The 22,158-nt window shown below is 35.7% G+C and overlaps 1 protein-coding gene across 2 annotated transcripts in view; it reads right to left on the bottom strand.

The window, feature by feature from the left end:
- Positions 1 to 1,815: 1,815 nt before the first annotated feature.
- Positions 1,816 to 22,158, bottom strand: part of CPSF3 (cleavage and polyadenylation specific factor 3) — a 20,650-nt gene continuing 307 nt past the window's right edge. Inside the window, exons 2-18 of one of the 2 annotated variants that reach the window (XM_085322933.1) lie at positions 21,788 to 21,851; positions 21,257 to 21,354; positions 20,209 to 20,337; positions 18,529 to 18,706; positions 16,945 to 17,034; positions 15,656 to 15,806; positions 13,656 to 13,831; positions 13,140 to 13,298; positions 11,916 to 12,062; positions 10,977 to 11,129; positions 10,032 to 10,140; positions 9,174 to 9,272; positions 7,910 to 8,004; positions 7,173 to 7,260; positions 3,777 to 3,846; positions 3,112 to 3,208; positions 1,816 to 2,011 (exon numbers count right to left, since the gene is read on the bottom strand). In XM_085322933.1, the coding sequence (XP_085179059.1) occupies positions 1,910 to 2,011; positions 3,112 to 3,208; positions 3,777 to 3,846; positions 7,173 to 7,260; positions 7,910 to 8,004; positions 9,174 to 9,272; positions 10,032 to 10,140; positions 10,977 to 11,129; positions 11,916 to 12,062; positions 13,140 to 13,298; positions 13,656 to 13,831; positions 15,656 to 15,806; positions 16,945 to 17,034; positions 18,529 to 18,706; positions 20,209 to 20,337; positions 21,257 to 21,354; positions 21,788 to 21,851 (2,005 nt within the window). In that variant the 3' untranslated portion in view covers positions 1,816 to 1,909. Of the gene's footprint in view, positions 2,012 to 3,111; positions 3,209 to 3,776; positions 3,847 to 7,172; positions 7,261 to 7,909; positions 8,005 to 9,173; positions 9,273 to 10,031; positions 10,141 to 10,976; positions 11,130 to 11,915; positions 12,063 to 13,139; positions 13,299 to 13,655; positions 13,832 to 15,655; positions 15,807 to 16,944; positions 17,035 to 18,528; positions 18,707 to 20,208; positions 20,338 to 21,256; positions 21,355 to 21,787; positions 21,852 to 22,158 lie in introns of those variants that run through there. The other variant, XM_085322934.1, reaches the window with a different exon arrangement.

Below are 22,158 nucleotides of genomic sequence, written 5' to 3'. Positions count from 1 at the left end.
GGCCCTGGGCGTTAGGGGAGCGCCGCTTCCTCCGGGGCTGCCGCCCGGCGATCCCCGCCCTAGGGCAGGCCGCACTGGAGGGCGCGGGGCTCGCAGGCGAGCGGCTCTGCCAGCGCGTTTCACCGGCGCGTAGCCCGGTCGGTGCTCTCGTGCGTGCGGCCACAGCTCCTCCGGCTCAGCGGGAGCAGACGCGGGCTGCGGAGAAAGGGGCGGGCGGGAGCTCCCACCGCGGGGCCGCCTCCCGCTCACCTAGCCCAGGAGGCGGCAGCCGGAAAACGTGAGCGGACCACAAATCCTGAGAAGCGGCCTCATTTCACCCTCCCCTTTTACTGTTGTGCTGCTTCCCGCCCTTTAGAAGATTCACTGTGGAAGTGAACTGTGCGCCCTCAGACAGCCACGGGGCCCCTGGGGGGCAGCTGCGCTACCTGCACGTTAACGGCCTCTTCCACCGGGGYGGAAGCGGCGCTCCCTTTGGAAAACAAATACACTCAGTGCTCAATCGGGAAAGATTAAACATGAAAAAAACAGTTTGGGGGACCTACTCTCTTCTTACTTTTAGAAACAAGAAAACAGCATCACAGCATTTTACCTCAGAATGAGCTTCCCCTAGCTAGATAAACTGGGGTGCTCCCAGATAAATCAGCAGGACTTCAGCATATGTCCTGTTGTCTACAAAATGTACAATTATTCATGACATGAGCAGCAGCTACAGGGAACAGTTAACTTTCTTTACCACTTTGCAGCAAATGCAAAACAGTGAATATTGCAAAACAGGTTACACATAAAAAAAGCAAGTCTAGGTAACTGATTCACAGTGAATAAAAAACTGGTAAGATTAAAAGTTTTTTTTTTCCACAAATCAGATTGCATGAAAGGACTTAAAAGGAGATTATCTCTTCCAAAGAGAGATTTCTTTTTGAAATCTCTTTAAAAAGACTTTAAATTCTTATTTAATTAGCCAATAGCTCATTCTGAGAAGAAAGCTGACACACACATGTATTGCACTAATACATTTTTTTAATAAAGATCACATGCCAATTAAAAAAAATGAGAAAAGGAAAAGTTTGTTGGGTGTATGAGGCAAATACAGCTTCATGCTCTTTTGTGGGTTTTCACTCACTTTATGGGAGCATTTTTTCAGTGACTGACAATAACCTCTACTAACTCAGATTATCATATTTCTATTTGAAATTCTTTTCTAAATACTGCAGTTTCTGATATCCCGTATCATTTTGTCCAGAAACACCATTTCACTAGAACAGGAGCAGATGCATGCTTACTGTCAAAGAATTACTGACATCTGCAGTTAAGGCTGCTACAGGCAAACTATTGATTTCTCTTGAAGCTTGTTTTGTTAATCTAGTACAGCCAATGACAATGACCCCATACATGGTTTTACAGCTCCAAYTGAATTCAGCATCCACAGATTCCATTTTAAGTGTGTTCAAGCCCATTTGATTTCAAGCAGATAAAAGCATACAAGTTAAATGATTTCCTGACAAGAACAAAATTATATACAAATGTGACTCTTAGCATATGCAAACCTAAGGCATCCAGTTCATCCTCTAACTGCTCATTAATCTTCAAAAATACAAATTTCCCTGCAGTTAATTTAACTAAGTCTATCATTTGGACAGCAAATCAATCCACACAAGGTTAAGACCTTTTTTGTATTTGTTGTATGTGCACATAAAAAAAGTATGCAACTCTAACTTTATTATGATGTACGTGTACAAATATAGTTGCTGTAAGATTGTTCATCCATTATTTGAAATAATGCAGTAGTTTTACAATCAAAAAGTTGGTACATCTGACTTGCTGAGGAAAAGATTATTTTATTAAAAAATAGTCCAAGTAAATTGAACATTAAAAAAGAATTTTTGTGATATATCCTAGATATCTACAGAGGTCAGTGTACTGGGCTGAGAGCATCATAGAGCCTCTGTGCAGCCAGTTCCACCATTTCCCGAAGGGATTCATCATCTTCACTTCCTGGCTCGCATTCAACCGTCTGGGRGAAGGGAGGAAAAGTATGTTAGAACAACTGGCACTTCATATTACTTTAAAAACAATGTGAAGAATGCTAATAAGGGGAAAGCAAAATAGATAATCTGTGAGTAGCACTAAACATTTCTGTAGTTATCACACAAAGTGAAAAGAAAGTTATCTTAAATTTTCACCACAGATTTTTAGATAGTCCACCAACATGTAGAAGAAATTAGACTTACGCCAAGTCTTGCCAAGAGACAACAAAATTAATACTGAATTTTACGTTTAATTACTTGTTGCAAAAATACTAAGTAAAACACATTACATTTGATTCAAAACAAAATGTATCAAATAAAAACACAAAGTTCAATCCTTGGAGCTTTCATTTTATCTGTGAATTCATCTGCATTATATTAGGTTAATATTATAAAATGTGTGGATTCATCACAGAGATGCAGACATCTGTATTCAGGCAATCTCCACAGTGATGTTCCCACACCTGTGAGATAATATTTACCTCMGATGTAATTTTTTTTATCATAAAAGTAATTAAAAATGTCTTAGACAAGTCTTAGAGAATGTCTTAGAAATATCTTGTCATAGAAAAAATAAAGATGGATACCAAAAATCCAAGTTCACTGACATTCAAMCCAATTCTAAGACTGCTCTATCTAAAAAGCAAAGGGCAGCAATTACATAATAATATTTTTGTTGACTGTGTACTTCCTAAGCTCAAAAACAGTATCTTTTCTTTTTCAGTATTAACTTGTTACTGTTCTGACCAAGTAGCTTCTTGAAGATTCCAGGAAGATTTTGAGAAGAGCTCATTTTAAATAGTCAGTAAACATATATTTACGTAGTGTTCTCAGTGCTGTTTATGCATTGTTTGTACACTAGGTTGTGTTTTCACACATACAGACATCTGTGCTAAAACACATTAACTGTAAAAGCATTGTGTTAAGAGTTAACACTTGGAAAAAATATCACACAAACTGCTTTGATACTAAGGATAAAAGCATTTCCCTAGTATACACAATATTCTAGGCAGCACTGTATATTAAACTTGAGACACATCTCTGCTCAAAATAATATAGATAAATCAAAGTTCTTTGCTGTACGTACACGAGTGTCCAGTGAAATGTTTGCAGTCTTTCCATCTACTGTGACACATAGGACAGAACCATCTTTTGAACTTACACAGTCTTCCCCAAACATGTCCCTAAAACAAAAATCTGTAAGTAAAAACCATGGCCAAACAGCAATCTTCTGTTTTTATTTCTATTAATTTTAGGCTTCCAAAGGCATTCTGTCAGTACAGTATCTCTTTTCAGATATTATTTAACTCACTCAAATTTAATTAACAAATACCAACCTATTTTATGAAAGTAAGTGTCACATAACAGTAAGGATTTTACTGAAATAAATCTTATCATAAATAAAGGGAAAGGCCCCTTTGACTTCAAAAGATAGAGTTCTTCCCAAATAGTAGAATATACACCAAAACAAGTTTTAAAACAGACATGATTCAAATTATGGTATTTTCATAAGCAATCATAGCACGGTTTGGGGAGACAAACAGTTCACAGCTCTGTTTCTGGGATAAATAACTGCCCTCTTGATTCAAAATTTTAATGGTAATAGGAATATTTTACTTATCCCTTCTTGGCCTTCACAGACTGATGTAAATTTACATAGAGTACTTTAAATTTTAGTGTCCTAAAATTACTGTATTTACCTGATTAATAGTTACTGATCATTTTTATTTAGAGAAATATAAGTCAACTTACTGCAGCATGATCTCCATCCTCTTACTATACACATCCATATCTACTTTTTTGGAAATTTTATGTACCGCAGCTGGAAAAAAATCGTTTTATTTTCAGACTTTTGCTGGAGGGAAGATTAGTTAATTGATACAGTTTGGTTCCTAACTGATTTCTATGAAAAAAATAATCTAAAAGCTATGTGAAATACAGGTATAAAATGTTTAAACTATTTATAAAGAGAATGTAGCAAAAAAAAAAAAAAAAAAGGAAAATTAAAAGAAGTCCTTACATTTCAAATTTGCGTTCCCTTTACTTACCATATATTAAAATAGAAAACTTACTATGTTCAATATTACTTATTTCTCTTTTTTATTGTTTATGCTTATTAGTTCTCATATTTATTTTACTTAAAATGAAAATAATGCATTTTCATCATTTGTTTATATTCCCTCCATTTTCTCTTGTTTATAGGCTAATACTGCATCATGGAGGCTGGCAGCATGCAGAGAACATGTAAGGTAAAACTGAACAACAAATGTGAATAGCAGTAATAGGCACAGACGTTCCTGGAATGTGTTTCAACATACAGAGATTAAATTAAAACAATTATRCTCTTTTTAGCCTTGGTTTAGAAATCAATAGCTAGTTCTGAATTTAAAACAAGTAATTTGCTTTTGAATATAATAATCATTTAAATATTTGATCTTTAATGGCTTTAGAAGTCTGCAGGAAGAGCTAGTCATGAAAATCATTACTTTTTCCAGTTAAAATTATCCTGATGACAGGTCTGCAACTAGAGTACTATTTTAAAAGAAGGTAGCTTTTTAAAAACTAGTTTTCAAGATTTCTAAGTCAGCTGAAAAAATCAGACTAAACTGAACACAATAGTAGTTAGAATTTATTAGAGATTCTTTGAACTTCATGATTGCAAGAGACTGAGCAAGTACATCTTAAAAATTTAGCATCCCTTAGATAAGAAGCAGTAACTGAGTCTACTGAACAAAACAACTTTATACTGAAAATAGAGCAAGAGCAGGCACATGCTCAACTGAGCAACAACTTGAGATGTTTAAATTCAGTTACTCATGATCCCATGAACATACTCTGAAACATATGAGTGCAAAAGCTATTTTGAATGTGTTTTTTATCCCAAATAAGGGGGGGAGGGTGTCAGAAGAAGCTGGAAATTTAGTTGACAGAATTTCCACCATGAAACAACATGAGAAATAATGCAAAAAGGCAAATAAAAATAGAAAGAGAAATTAACTGAYGGGGAGGAAAGAGCTAGATATTGGTACTATGAACTTGTACAGATAAAATGGGAACCACCAAAATTCAAGCCAAGTCAAATATTACAATAATAATAAATCAGCAAAAAAGAGTAAAAATCTTTTACAGCCATATAAATAGATAGAAGAAATGAAGATGTCAAAGTACCACCCAAAAATGAAATGTGTATTTTGGGTTACGTTCAGCAAAGCAGAACATGAGGGCAAGGCTAGAAGTGCTGATAAGAATAYGTATATTGAAAATTGTCACAACCAAGGTATGAAAATTACACTCCTATTTGCTTAGATGAGGAAAATGGATAACCTTAATCCCAAAACAGCAAAAGAACTGCTATGTGAAATTGTAACTCAAGAGCAAGAATTTTTAACAAATTTGTTGAGTCAAGTATGGACTAAGTAACGAAGGAACAGTAATTGCGATTTTATATGTAAGAGTGTGTGTGTGTGTGTATTTAAAAAGACACAAGKAGTAATTCAGAGAAAATAAACACCTGTTTGTCCATATAGTTCTAACACCCTCCACGTTGGTGGTTTGGAAACAAAACTTTATTAGAAGTGGAATAAAAAGCCACATGGATTCACAGGGGAGATCAAGCTAGACTCTCCTCATTATCAGCCTTTTTTAACAACTTAAAATAATCAGTTATTTTAAGGAAACATTGCAGACCTAGACTTTTGGCCTTCAGTAGAGGATCTGATATAGAATGACATGAAAAATTTTAGGTAAGATGAGAAGATGTGGTTTTGTATAGAATTTTAAGACCAGAACTAGACAAAAGGAAGATCGTCACAGACTGGTTTGACAGGGAAATCAAGGGCTGAAGGGATGATATGAATGGCACAGGATCTGAAACTATTTTTCAGGCTTGTGGGTTCAAGTGCACACCTCATCTGAGTATTGGGTTCAGATCCGATGGACTCCCTCACCTCCACCCCAGTGCTCCAGGTTCCACATGAGGAAAAACCAGGCACTAGGGTCATAAGGGAGCCACAACACGTGCCACCGGTGCCCTGGCTAGAGTCAGAGAGCATGGCTGCCTGGCAATACAGATGCATCCCATGAGTTTTAAGATGTGACCTGGGGATAAATCTAATTTAATATGATCATGACTCATACTGCCCTTTTGCCATAAAAATAAATAGTATGATTACTCTTATGTAACACTCCGGGAATACATTTTTGGGTTTGACTTGCCTGACCACATCCAAATCAAAGACAAATAATGCTCTACGGTGCATGCCCAAATGCTGCTAATTTCACTAGATAAAAGCAAGGGTAAATGAAGGCAGAATTTAACAAAGATTTTGGCAGGTAAAATAATCATGTATATTCCTAGTATAAATGCATGTAGTGGTGAAAAAGTGATTCAAAACCCTACAAAATAAAATTTAATTTAATCCATTTATCAAAAAAATCTGCACTACTGTGCTGCCAACATTTATTTTCAGTGTCACAGAAGAGATGCCAACCCAATATTCAATATTTGTTCTGGATTCTAAGCATAGTAAAATATATACTCAAAACAATAGTAGAACAAATAACAATATAAATCATCATCATTAGTAATCCTAATAAAATTGCTGTGGTACCTGGACAGCAATGCCAAATCCAGTATCTGATAATGCTATCCATACTCAATAACACTCCTTGTTCACAGGGTCTGCCTAAGTGTAACTGTGAAATCAGTCAGACTTTTTACAGCATTACCTACTTCCTTCTGTCATACAGTCACAGGAATATCATTCATGAACACTAACTATAATTTTGAAATGGGAGATTAAACTGTTTAGATGAGGCATGATAAATTCATTACCTAAGTTAAATATTATTCCCTTTAGATTTTTGTATATAAACTATTTCACATATTTTATAATAAGGTTGTATTTCTACAGTCAGCCATAAGTTAATATATATGAAAAAGTTACAGTAAGTGTGTTATAAATAACAAAAATCAAGTTGCATTCCTGTTTCTACATAGCAAATTCTATGTTGATCTTATTCACTAAGAAGTTTTGCAAAACAGGAAACACAAAAATGCAAAATCTGTTGCAAGGTAATATTTCCTTTAAGCTCTGTATCAAAAATTAAGAAGGAATGCCTTAGTTAAATAAGCATAACACTTACTACCTTTTTGTATTTTTGGATTTGATTGAACTTCCAGTATCACTGTTGTCACGGTGTCTGCATACATATCATTAGCAGGATTTGCCACCCACTGGAAAAAAAAAAAAAAAAAAAAAAAAAGTAATTTGGGCCCATAATTAGGCTAAATGAATAATGCCGCTTAAAAGCAGCATAACATGCATGGAATTCTCTTCATTTTTTCTCCCCTTCTGAATTCTAACTTCAAATGACTGCCATACATTTTACACTAAATAATTTTTAAACTATTTATAACTTAGTATATTCCTGTCACTTCTCATAAAAAAATTGTTGTTATTAAAACGTTTCATAACGGATTTAAGAAATAATTACTAACTACTACAACTATTTAGATGGTGGGAGGAAGGAACATTTTGACTAAATTTCCAATTACTATTTGCCAAAGAAAAAAAACAGCATTGAATCTATGAATTAGTCTGACTTGCTGCAGAAAAGGAGTTGGCAGAGGTTATCGTCAAGTATCAGCATGAAATTGCTCAAAACATGACTGTGATTATAGTGAGGAATTCATACATCAGTGAAACAACATGCATCGACATAAGACGATAGCTCAAGGGAAAATTTGTTACAGCTTTCATTCTACTCATTATCCAACATGTAAGTATTTAATAATAATTCCAACATGTAACTTGCCATGAACCTATAAAATGCTATTTTGCAGAAATTGGAGAGTGGAACAGTGCCCCCCTAAAAACACCTACCTCAAGCACTACCATGCCTGGTTCCTGGATCACGGTAATATTTTTGAAAACCTTCAAGGCTGGTTTTTGTTGGATTTCTACTTCTTCTACATCACCTAAAAGGTGGCAAAAAAACAGTTAGCAAAATTGTACTGAAAATGAGAGTACCTTTATCTGCATGAGAATGCAGCTCATTTTAAGGAAACAGGATTACTTCTTATTATCATGACTACAGACAGCAGCTCACAATCCATTTCTAAGACAGCAGTGTATATTCCCTTTCCTTACCTGATATTACTGCTTTCTTTGTTTAGGTTTRTTTGTTTGTTTAATATGTAATTTTGGCCATTTTACTTGTTTTGGGTTCTCATAGTTTAATAGCTTACAGTGCTCAGGTTAGTATACCAGTGGAAAAGAAAACAGACATGAAATTTAGTGCTCCATTTGCAGAATTAAGCAGGTCCTCCATTATCCCTAGAGGATAACCCATTGTTTACTTTACATAAGCACAGAATGTAAAACAAAAGTATTTGTGTGCTAGGTAGCATTCAGAATATGAGACCTGAGCACTAGCTGAATATCACTGTTCTACTCACTAGTGATATGAATTAGATTCTGATATTAAAGAAGGAAATAAATAAAAAAAATCCTGAGTTTTAAATCTGGAAAGGGATCCTGCAAAGCGTGCATGCCTTTAAATGAACCAAGACACGAGTTGCACGTATTCTGTAAGAAAGTTAGATAGAGACATCGGGGATTGTTCTAGTGGCAGATTTAAATGACATCTGTCTCAGGGAAGAAAAAACAAGAAAAAAAAAAAAAGAAAAGAACAAAACCACCACCACCAACAGGAAAGCTACATTCTTGCCACCTGGGTAGCCACAGAACAGGCTGCCTGTTACGAAGAAGGACAGAGCTTTTGTCCTTGTTTTGTTAGCTGGGTGGAACTAACTATTCTGTCTTAGGGCTGGAGAGAAGAGATAAATCAATAATGCATCAGAGTGGCTACAGCAGTCACTTTGGGGGCTGAAACTCTGCACTTCCATATGCTCATGATTTTATATTACAGCTACAGTAGAATCCCACAGAAACAATGAGTCATACTCATGAACTCGATCTAGCAGAAGCTGCATAATTTAATAAATGTTGCAAAATATGAAACAAATTACAGTTCTTTGGTTACTGGCAAAGCAAAGAAGTTTCCTCTCAGAAGTTCCCTGAAGACTGCGAGTCGTTTTAAAAGTTAATTGCTATAAATCATGAACATTTATTTCCAAATACACACCAGTAAGTTTTTGTAGCTGATAATAAAGCAGATTGAAAGGACCAGTATATGGAATGGCTTGCGTCTGTGTTACAGTGCTCATCGCCAAGTCTGTGTAATCTGTAAAGAATTTTAAAAAGCATTAAAAATATTCCTTTAACCTTACTTTCTAAAGAAAAGAAAAAGTTACTACAGAGAAATAATGGCACTAATACATTTAAGACAAAAGGTTGAAAAAGACATTTAAGCGTAAGGAGGGTTATTGTCTTTTCTAAGATAAATAATGTATTTGCAGTTAAGATGCCCATGAGAGTTTGTATTTTATCATAAGCATTAGAGACAAGCAATCAATCAGAAGAGCATATTTTTTTTTCCCCAAACTCTTCTCACCTTACCATCCCATTTAATTATTTAGTTTCCTGTATTCTGAGAATAAATCATTTTATATAGTAATAAATAGCATAAGAGTAGTATATATTTTCACTGCACTGCACCCTTTTTTACAGTAAAAACTGATGACATTTTAGAAACTGGCAGGACAAGTGGTCAGTGCCCTCTTCTGTTCTCACTAGCATGCTTTATACATATTCATACACAGGAAGAATTTTTAGGTAACCAGAAGGAGAATGCAATTCTACTCCTTTTCTTTTAGAGGAAAAAATAGAAAACATTTTAAACTTCAACAAAAAATGAACCAAGTATCTTGCCTCTTACTTCAACACTTGACAATTTTAGTTTTATTTTGGTACAGTTTTGCCTAAGAGGCTCACTAATTACTTGACAAAATTACTGAACTCCCTCATCTGGAATTGTTTAATGGCAAAAGAAGGATACAATAAATTTCAGTTACCCACTGTGCATATTAATATCTTTACTTACTGGAGAGGTCACAAGGAGAAAGAATATGATAGTTAAAATTTCTTTTAACCAGGATTCCAGAAATTCTCTGTCCTTGCTCTGGCTTCTTATCTGCTAAAGATCCCATCACCTGAAAATAAAAACATATAATGCAACAAGGCAATCTGAAGTTTTTGTACCTTGCAATTCAGTCTGGAGATGAAATACAGACTTTGCTGAAAGAACAAACACAAAAAATTACTCTGAAAAATAAAGGAAACACAGAGTAACCCTGAACAGAAAGTGTTTTGAGATGTAGCAAAAAAAGACTGAAAGAGTTAACATGTAAAAAGCCAATGCAGTTTTTGCACCAATGGCTGCCACAGAAAGCCTATGTGCAGACTACATTTTCACATAATTTGGGAAGAAATTTCACTCTAATCCTGCTTTTCATACCGCTAGGAAAGACTTGGATTTTTTTCACCTTGAGGGTAAATGTCACAGAGGAGCAAGTTGCTCAGAGAGGTTGTGGAGTCTTTATCCTTGGGCAAATTAAAACCTGGAGGCCTCGAGAAACCTGCTCTAGGTGGCCCTGCTCTGARCAGAAGTTAGACCAAATGCAGTCCCAAGGTCCTCTCTACCAGAAATTATTCTATGATCCTGTATTACTGTAGAAGCTGAACAGATGAACTGTAAATTTCTCTGTGAATTTTATTTTAAAGGGAGAGTAAATATATAATTAGAGCAGGTGTATTACTGCAGTAATGTAGTACTATTTCATCAACTTTTTCAGGGATATAATAGCTAACCTAAAGTTCTAATTCAAACTGAATCAGTTTGAATCAAAGCCATAATATACAGCTCACAAACAGAAAACATCTGAATCTAATCTGAAACCAGTTAAAAAGAGAAACTTGGAAGAAAACATACAGTCTTTATCACGGAGAAAAATACTGTGGTACAGACAACAAAGTGTTAATTTTATACCTTAGCAAGTTTTTCTCCTCTGAAGTTCAATGTCACAGCTTCAGTATTCCTGGGATTATGAACTTCTATATGAACTTCATCATTATCCTCATATTCTCTTATCAATGCTGCTTTCAACCTGGCCATTTCATTCTGCTCTCCATGAACTAAAATCTGTAGGAAAGGTGGTTTTCCTCTTAATATAAGGTACTTTTTCAAAACAGAGCTGTCAACAAATTATCCAAGAAAATTGCCTTCCTGACATCATCTTTACAAAAAGATGTATTTCATAAGGTCACAACATATGAAACATTAGCTCAACTATACTATATACAGTTCTGTTTGCCTTTTGTATCCTATGCAATATTCAAAGACTTAGATACCATGACACTGAGTTTTAGTAGATATTACATGTAAATAAGCAGAATGTGTTATGTAGATTTCAATTCACTTTTAATGCATGAACAAATTGTTATATTATGAAATGAAAATACAAATTTAAGCTCAACTATAAAAGTTTTTTTTGTTTGCATGTAGATATATCTGTTCATCTATATAAAAAACTAAATGCATAATTCAAAAAGTATACTTATTAAGCTCTCAAGTTTCTTTATCAAGTTAAATCCTCTTTTATTCTGCTACAATCTGTTTGGACACTGATTCTCCTCCAGTCCCAGTAAGTTTCGAATCCTCGTTCTCACTTTGAAATTCTGGTCCTTTACTGCTCCCAGATACCCTTTACTCATCCCCAGCTATCCTACATGCAGAAAGCAAGAAGAGCAAGTTCATCTTTACTTTGCTAAGGCAACAACCTGAAAAGAGTTACAACCTCCACCTTTTATTTTTCAAAGCGTAGGGAAGCTGCCTACTGCTAGACACCAATACTTGCCTTGACAACTCAAAGCTGTGAACTGGGTTGATGAATCCCACCCTTGAGAAATGAGTAGCATGTATACTAACCACATGTGGAGGTTTCAGGGCCCGGATAAATTCACTAGTTTGTTGATAATCTGTGTGAGCAGAGAAAGAAATGTAGTCTACAGACATCTTCAGTGGGAGTTTTTGCCCTGACATAGTTGTGATTTCTTCAGGTTCAGACATGATGTGCTAGAAGAAAAAGCACTTTAAATATAAAGATTTAAAAGCCTCCTACAGACATAATACAACTAATGCTTTACATTAAAAAAAGAAGAAAAAAAATACTATTAAGAGCTTAGTAATGAAAAAAATGAAAAAAACAAAACAAAAAGGCAAGACCCAGCTCCCACAAACACACACCCATGAATGTGAACAAACATACACATTTCATCTTTTGCATCCCCAGCAGAGCTGGCATTTCATTCTTTTTCCACATAACGTCTTTCTCCAAGTTGCATTGAAACTGTAACAAGTGCATGATTTGTGTCTCTAAAAGCAAAAACTAAACGTTGTGGTTGCCCTTAAGCTGCGGAAATGCATAAAGGTGTTCATTCTCTACAACCTGACAGTGGCACAATACGTGCAAGGCAGTCTGATCTCTGACATGTCAGCAGTGTTAGATTTAACACTGACTCCTTTAAAACTAGGGTCAGGACTCCCTGCCCCAAGAGTTTGATAATGGCAGGAGTACAAAGATGAATAAAAATATCAACCACTCCTCCTTGAGGCAAAGTAACTGCTCCTAGGAAAGATCATTCCATCATTCTGCATACCATTACTGCAAACAGTCATATGCAAGTTCTTTTTTTTTTTTTTATTCATTTCGCATTAGCCAAATACACTGGGTACCTAACTCTGCCTACCTATCAGCAATCTTCTTGTCTAGCAAGCTGAAACCTAGGCACTTGCTACTGGCCAATTCTTTTTAATGCAAAGTCGTGCATGTGTTGCATTAAAGAACACTGTGGTGCATTAACAACTCACCTTTGCAAGCTCCAGCTTGTTGCATTTTAAATCTTGCTAAGAATGAAGAATCCTTCATTCAGTATGCTTATACTAATCGCAATCATTTATATGGTTCTTTTTTTTTTTTTTTTTATTCATTTCGCATTAGCCAAATACACTGGGTACCTAACTCTGCCTACCTATCAGCAATCTTCTTGTCTAGCAAGCTGAAACCTAGGCACTTGCTACTGGCCAATTCTTTTTAATGCAAAGTCGTGCATGTGTTGCATTAAAGAACACTGTGGTGCATTAACAACTCACCTTTGCAAGCGTTCCTTCAACACAGTACCCTGCAATAATTACTCCATTTCTCTTGTCTGTGCACCAGCTCTCAAACAACTCTCTGGATAAACCACTCTGCATCATACCYGGGGAAGCCATCACAACACTTGGGCCAATATCATCAAAGTGATCCATACTCTAAGGGGACAAATGGCAAGAGTACCAGTTACTATAGCTCACTTCAATGAAGGACAGCCTAGTCACACTCCTGAACAGGATATAAGCGTAGCCTTACGTTCACAGCTTATACRCCATCCTCATAAAAACAGCCTTTTCTAGGAAAGCTCTTCCTACTTATGCCCATAAGGGGCAGTCCATAAATTTAAGGATCTCTAGTGGAAGAAATGTTGRGGCATAAGCTCTTTTCAACCAGCTCTCTAAATACTGGCAGACGTTATATCTGAACTGTTATAACAGAAATTCAAAAATATTCAGACAGATAAAAACTATTCTATCATTCTTCTTCTAATGTAAAACAACTTTTCTCAAGCTTACCTTCAGATTACTGATGTGCTTGAAAACAAACGGATTGTTGATGTTTATTTGCTTGCGGATTTTGTCGTTCATGGCATTGACATATGTCTGATAAACTGCCATGCATTTCTTTGCCAAAGAGGACGCATAGTATATAGGAATATCATGGAGTTCAGGATGATTCTGCCAGTATTCATCTAAAAAAATAATACAATAAATACAGCATTATCTCCAAAATGTCAAYATTTTTTTGTAAAACAAATTCATCAATTTTTCTATTGCTCTTATTACAGAAAATCAAAACCACGGCTTTTTATCTGCCCTACCAAAGATGACAAATAACAGCTGAAAAGGCATACAGCTAATCAAAAGAAAAAAACAAGATGAACCTCAGCTGTTTTTCGCAGCTCAGAGCAAACAATCACCAAGGAATAAGTATGCATGGTATAAGCATGGTATACAAAGTATAAGTATGCATGCTASTAGATGACAATAAATCTACATTTATTACAATAAAAGTTTTGCAATACCACTGCAAGAAGGCTTAAATGTTTTTGTCAAATATTAATTATACAGCTTACAGCTAGGAACATCTGTACATAGATATGTTAGTGAGAATTCACTATATCAAAGTTGTTCGGAATAAATCTGTAGAGTTTAACGCACAAAGCTTTGCTTCTTGTATAACACAAACAGTTGCATTTTACAAGCTTAGCTGAAACAAAAATTGGAGAAAAGCCCCCCACACTAGCCACAGCTTCTTTCACCACTGATGACAGCAGCTATGTCCTTTATTAAAGGCAAAGAAGAGTTCTGAATGCAGCTATACAAACGTAACTTATTCCTTGTCCCACATGGATACAGCTCTGCCAGCATAAAGCACATTTATATTATGTATTTGAGGAACAATCATCAAAGGAGAGTGTTATGTTCTTGTGGCTATATTTGTATGTTTATATGATATGGCTTTGATCTGCAGATAAAGCTTTTCAGAATATATCAGAGAAGCTCACTGTCATGAGTATCCTAATAAGCCCAAATATAAGATGGAAAGCATCAACGAAAGGCAAGCAGTAGCAGGACTTAAAATAACATTAAAAGATAGCACTCATCATAATAATTTTCTGTATCACAATACTTTCTTTTTCGTTGGGCACTTATGGAAGGAAGAAAAAGAAGCACAGAAGCCTGCGGGATTCAGTTGTGTAGATGTATGATGCAATTGCATTTTCTACCCAATTAAGCAACCAATTATGTTTCTAGCTTTAGCAGATGTATTTTCAAGCCTCTCTGTATGAAGTCAGTTCATCTACACATAGGGAAAAAAGATTGATGAATTACAGACTAATGTCTGCATGAGATTTAAAATGTCCACTTTTTAACATCCTCTATCAAAACCAAACTTGATCAACGACAATATGATGTAAATAATTCTACTATACAATACTGAATACTACCCTACATATAGATCCAAAGCTCTTACTAACATTTTCCCTTATCATGTTTACTTCAGAAATACTGGAAGTGTTCATTATGGTCTTCCAAACTTTCCCTAAGAAGACTTCTTCATAYAGACTTGTGAATTAAATGGAAAAGGTACTGAAACGTTTGAACAAAACATACCTTTTTCTGGCAAAATAGTTTTAAAAGTTCATATTTTAATAACTTACTTTTCAGTCTGTAGTAATACAGACTATTTGCTGAAATTCCTATTCAGCAAGGTTTAGAAGTAAAGCAATTACCCTGCAATTAAAAACCATTCCCTTCCCTTTCTAGGTCTCTTCTACCTCATAAAGCAGAACTGTCTCTCTCATATGTACACTTTGAAAAAGACCATGAGTTTTATTTATTTATTTTTTTTAACATCTGGACAAAAAATATTACATATTCTCAGGTAATCAACAAGCTGGAAAAATAGCTAAAGAATTGTTTAAAAATTATTTCACCTAAAGACTGCTCATGAAAACATTCTCATTTAACTTTACATACCTTTTATAAAGAGGAACTGGGAAGATACATACCTAAAATTAAAAGCAGTTCTTGAGCTCGACCTAAGGCAAACACAGGAATAAGACCTCTACCTCCTCTATTTACAATGTCATGAACGGTATTACAGAATCTTGCCTCTCGCTCTTCCCTTTTTTCATGAATGTGAGTACCATAGGTGGATTCCTATGTATAGGGAAAATTAGTATTAAAAGTAGTGACAGAGACTAATTCCTAATCTCCTCCTCCAAATTTGGTGAGAAAATGCAGACTAATATATTGTTACTATCATACAGAAACGTAACTTCTATTTTACAATTAAGGGTGTCTGCTTATATGCCATTACATTGYACACATGAAGTTTTCAGGATGACAAAAGGAGCAGGGACGCAACCCTCAAAATCCTGTAACCGCCTATACCAGSACATATGACCAACATTTTCCTCTCCACATGCCCCTCCCAGCAAATTAGAGAGACAGATCCTGTCAGCAAGAAGGGTAGACTCGCTAATTTTGATTTTTTTTTCTTTTTTTTTAAGGAGGCTTCAATTTTAACATGCTTATTTTCCTAACTGGAAATGCTCCCGCTGTTTGGCTGAATGGGTTACCACTTTAACATAGTTCACTCATGGTATGTGTACCACAGTTCAAAAACACCTAGTCTGAAGATAAAGGAATTACACAAAATGTAATATTTTGAAGTGATCTAAAATGAAATAATTATCCGCTAYAGAAAGCATTTAGAAGGGTCATAATAAAGAAATGATATAATTTTAAGCATTGCTCTAAAATTTCCCATTATTCATTTCCAAATAAAACAGGTTCTTTTAAAATTTCCACTAAGCTCTTAATTTTCCAAACATGGCTTCAGTATAAAACAATTTCTACCAGAAAACAAAAGAAAAAGATTTGGAATAGCTCTTATATCTTCACCAACAGAAAATTCTCAGCAAACATATTTGAAAGTAGGTTAAGATCTATTAAAGAAAGGTATCTGGCTACAGTGAGGCTCATACACTAAACCTAGTTAATGCTAGTGGAAACCAGGTAAATGCCCAATCTTGAAACGGTCTGTCTGGAGGTTTGAGAAATTTCATCACAAGTATTATAAATGACAATTATGTTTTAAAAAAAATTTAATACAATGAAAAGAACTGTTAGAGTGTTCTRAACACCTGTGCTATCCAAGTGTTTGGATATGTAAAACATTGCATGTTACCGTTAAACCTCCACTAGCCTTCTCATTGCATTTTAGCTCTAATTAAAGTAGTATTTCTATGCATACCTAATTACTGTTTTAAAGAAACAATTTTGTAAAACTTACAATTATCAGAATATCAGGCTTAATATTGGGAATTTCAGCTGCCATCAGATGCCTGTCTTCCTGTCTCGAGAAATCACCTGTGTATAAAAGCTGTTTGAGAGAAAGAAAAGCAGTTGCTCTGATTACAAGTAATCAAGTCAGCAGTCTTTAAAAAGGAATGTAGGAATGATTTTTCTTAGCAAAGATAACTTCAAGGAATTTATAATAAAAAGTGTACTTCAACTAAATACTCTTCTGATGTGCATAGCACTTACAATACTAGTTCATCAATACCACTGTACACAAAAGCACAAAGTAGATAAGAGTTTGCCTATCAGAATGCAAACATAATGAATAATCCAATAAAACTATTTTTTAAAAATTCTTCTAAGATTTTCTGATATACCCCYCCCCCTTGCCAAAATCCTGTAATCTAACAGATTTTCCAAACAGCACAATAATGTTCCCTTTATATCAGGAAAACCAAATGCACTGATTTTACTCCTATCAGTATTTTTTTTTCGTGGGTTCTAAACTGCAGGGTCGAAGGCAGTTCTCTGAGCCATAAATGATAGTTTCAGAACTAAACATGTTTTACTCAACCCTCGTTCTGTTGATGAAAACACAAACAACAAAACACGTGGTCAGCAGCAGATASTAAGTGGTCTACAGTTGAGTCACTGTCTCATTCCTCATCTGCTTCACAGGAGGGCAAAGAAAATAATAGACATTAAAACCTAATCCTTTGGGGTTACGCATAATAATAGGGAAACTTCTTTTTCCATCAAGTCTTGATTAGCAAGGAGAGTAGTAAGATGCCTGTACTTTATTTTAATCACTGTAAATGCAGTTATACTCCTATGCTTTTTTACACTCTTTTACGCTTACTAAGTCTGGAATCTCAATCATTATATGCAGTGGACAAAGTCCGCTAAACAGCAAGCCTCAGGACGACCACCTCACTTCCCTCTTCAAGGCGGTATGAAACATTTCCTTGGGTGGAGGGAAGAAATGGTGATTTTCCTGCTAATGCACTGAACCCAGCTGAGACTGTGTTCAATATCTGACTTTGGCACAGCACTGYCTGTGATTATCTGATGACTTATTTCATCTCTCTGTGCCTGAAATTAGCATTATTTCTGTTTCTTTAGGTACTTTAGCATGATGGTGTTATGAGAAAAACGTAACTCTCATACTCCGTTGATTCGCATTTAAGTATCCAGACAGGCAGATGTAGCAAAGCAGAATTAGAAAACCAAACACTTGCTCATGTATTTTGCTAAAATGTAGCCTCAGTAAGGCTGCCTCAACTATCAGCTACCTCTGAGCACACCAGCAAGGCAGACAAATGTTAACCAATTCAAAGTCTGAATCATATCTCACTTCCATAAAACCCAGATATGCTACCTGGTTCAATACATAAATGTTACTTGTCCATTCTAATCAATCTCAAAATACACACTCTCAGACAAGGCCTCCCTTCTGTGTGCCCAAGTATTTGACAGTTCCAATCACAGTGGTGGGCCTTAAAAGCTAGTAATAAATAATTAGTGACTATGTTAGAATTCGGGCTTGATTTCAACTGYATATCAAAAAAGAAAGTACCTTCACGCCAGCTATTTCAATCATAAACATGGCAGCTCCCAGAACATGGCCTGCATGGTAACACCAGAATTTAATCCCTGCCACCTCTTTCACTTCATGGAAGTTGATAGTTTCAATCTTGTCCATGCTTTCTTCCAGGTCCGTTTCTGTATACAGCATGTCATCCGCTGATATATTACTAGATATAAATGAAATGGTTAAATATCAGCTAATTTTACCAGCTAAGACAAATACTGGGGAAAAAAAAGTGTCCAGATATATTTTTCCCCACTGAGAATAAGACTCTCATTCAGAAATGTTAAGTTGCTCATATCAGAAACCAAGTCCAGCAATTCTAATGTAGTTCCCCTAAGCAAAGTTAAAAGGTCTTTCTTTTGAAAGGCCATACTGCAATAGTCTTTAAAATTCAGGATCTGCTCTGTATTTTTCTAAYAAATAGAAGCATTAATAGATTCCCAGGCCAGGATAGAGGTCTTTGGGGTGCATTTTTCAAGAASAGAAGTATGATCAACAGCTGCTCTTACACGTAGGTTGTAACAGTGCCAACACTGTTGTTGGACGACGAACAAAAAAAAGAGGGCGGGGGAAAAGAGACACTTTTTCACTATTCCCATTGGCCTAGAACAAACAAACTGAAAGAGGACTGACTGTTCATCAGGTCTCTGGCCCAAACTGGAATCTGCTGAATTAAGGTAGGTTCAGGGCAGTAGCCTTGCTCAAGACAAGTATCAAAAGGAAAAAATGATAAGTAACAGAGCACKCTTTGTGCCCTTGCCTACGTAATCTTTAATTTGACCTTGTCCTTAAGAGTGAGTTGTATCTTTAGTGGCTTAAGACGTACTACTTCTGTGAAGCTTACGAAAAAAGAATAAATGTTAAGAAGTGTAAGAGCAAAAAGAGTGTGCCAAGAAAGGCAGAAGGGGAAAATAAAAAAAGAAAAAAGAAATACACAATTAGATAAAAGGTCCACGAAGGGAAATGCAAAGAATGAGAGGAAACAAAGACATATTTTTTCACAGATAGGAAATGATTTTAGAGAGACAGTAAATCCATGAGACAGAAGGAGGTCTTGTTGCTCCTAATCTTGTTCTAATCTTGCTACTTGCAGCAACACCCAGTTCATCCAGTCACCTTCAGCTGCTTTGTCTTAAGCTAACTCTAGCAGCAAGTAACGAACGCCAGAGCTTGTTAGGCTGATATATGATCATCTCAGGTAAGAGGCTGCACAAGGCCACTTTTGCAACAAACTTCTCTATACACTAACTAAATTTTTTCTTCTATATACAGTAACTTTTCTATATAAACTATATATCTCTCTCTATATATATATACACTATATACAAAGCACACCATATTTAGCATAAGGCCCCAAAATATTTGATAATGCCATTATATTTCATAATACTAGTTAATTACTGTATGACCATCAGAGAGCAAACATCRCCTGGAGAGAACAGTAACATGCAAGTCTTATTACTACTACACTCACCTTACTAAGTGAAACATCTTTGAAGAAGAAAGGATAATGAAAAGAAAACCATATTTTTAAGCCAAGAATGATCCTTTAAAGACATCCGAAAAGCCTCCCAAATCACCAATACATGGCACTGAATAGCTTTTCCTATTGGATATATGGGGCAATTAATGCAGGAGTTAAAGACAACAAATGGGCCCACYTACCTGACTTTGACATAGTCTGAAAGAAGCCATCTGTAAATAGCTTTTGTGGCATGTGTCATGAATGTTCTTCCTTTAAAACTTGTTTTCTGCAAAAACCATGGTAAAGCCCCACAATGATCTAAATGGAAACTTAAAATAGACATATGAATCCAATTAATACATTAACATCACACAACACAGTGTCATATAATTCACTACTGTATTGAATTAACATAGCACCATAAAAATCCAGAAAGAGATTTTTTAACCTYATTGTTACCTATGCTGGTCTAGATCTTGTACATTAGTGACCAGAAATAAAACAGAGAAAAGGTAAGAGTAGTGCAGGAAATTGTCCATGAATTGCRAAGATGTTACCCCTACAGTCTCAAAATTACATTTTTTGTAATTTACATAAAAGTTGAGAGAGAAGAAAAATAAGGGGAACGAGGAACACAGTAAATTTCTGAGAAGACAGAAGAAAGCTAATGAAGCTGATCCTAAATTTGCATGTTGAATACCATGGACTAAAACATGAACTACTAAAACGATTTTATTTGGTCTTACTTCTGACTTCAACTATCTTAATGAAGTATTTTTCAGATATAGGAGGAACACGTACATATCACCAGATCGCAGTATTTTACAGAGAACCGGTTACGACTAGCTAAGGCATGTACAACTGACTCTCCTCTCAGGTGATAAGCCACATTTAAGCCTGATCCAAAACTTACCTAAGTCTATAAGAACTTTTTCATTCATAGCCCAATAAAGCTAAAAATGCAACTAATACTTTTCAACAGTCTTTATGTAGAAAAACACATTCCAGAAGCTGTCACATGGCATTAAAACAGATTAGGATATATGAAAGTCAGAGGTCACACTGAGCTAAGAGAGCTGTTCAGTGTCTAAGTGAAAAAACGAAAAGGAGGTAGCAACTACTGATCTAAATATTTTGCCATGCCATTAACATCTAGATAACACCTATTTTCAACCTGTCTTTAATAAATTAGAGGTGAATACTGCTCAAGGCAATCATAGTGCATTTGTTCTTCTAGATACCACTTACTGACTAATGAGGAGGAGATCAATCTCAGCAGGATCTATCAAATCAATGTAAGGAAGAGCATCCATTCCTTCCAGTCCAGGGTGGATCCCACAATCAAGCTGAAAAATGAAAGACAATTAAAGCTTCTAATAAGATCCATTAAAAAAAAAACTCTTACATTTTAGCACCAGATTTCACAATTAATATGTCTGTCTAGATGACTTAGCTCCAYTGGGAAACTGAATACCTTTTAAAAACCCATTTTCAGATTCCAGTCTTTATTTACAGCTTTGTACGTATGCAAGCCTTCATTCACAGTTCAACACTATGCGAGTGTACAAGAACCAGTATGTATGATACTTCAGTTCTCAGATGAGAAAACAGCCGAAAAAGTGAAGGAGAACAAATACATGTTTATCCATATCCGTAAGTAAAGACTGGGATTAGGTTCCACCAAAACCGGATTTTAGAATCCACACTTAGACACGTCTTCTGTTTTGGGATCTGGATTTACTTTACATGAACATACAAATGCATTCATACTGTAATTACCATTATTTTTCTTCCTTTAAACTCCAGAATAATGCATGATCTTCCTACTTCTTGGCCAGCACCTCTGCAAAAAGAGCTCAAAGTTATCAAAACAAAAACAGCACGTGCCCTATGGATTGATTTGAAGGTTACACGCCTTTACTGGGATTATTTTTCCGTGTAAACATAAACGTCTAAACACTCTTCAGCTCAGTTATTTATAGTGACTGAACGCTACATTTACTGCGATGCAAACGAGGTTCTACCCAATCCCGCGAGGAAAAGGACTCCAGTGTTAGATGATTTTTGCCTCGTTTCTGTTGCACGCTTCCACACTGCACTTCCAGACCGCGCGCGGGGAAGACGCGGTTCCTCACGCCCTCGCCGGGGCG

This window comes from Rhea americana, unplaced genomic scaffold (assembly GCF_003343005.1).
Source record: "Rhea americana isolate MKP2758 unplaced genomic scaffold, rheAme1 scaffold_80, whole genome shotgun sequence".
In the NCBI taxonomy this organism is placed as follows: domain Eukaryota; kingdom Metazoa; phylum Chordata; class Aves; order Rheiformes; family Rheidae; genus Rhea; species Rhea americana.
Note: the sequence above shows the minus strand (reverse complement) of the source record. Positions and strands in the feature narration are given on the sequence as shown.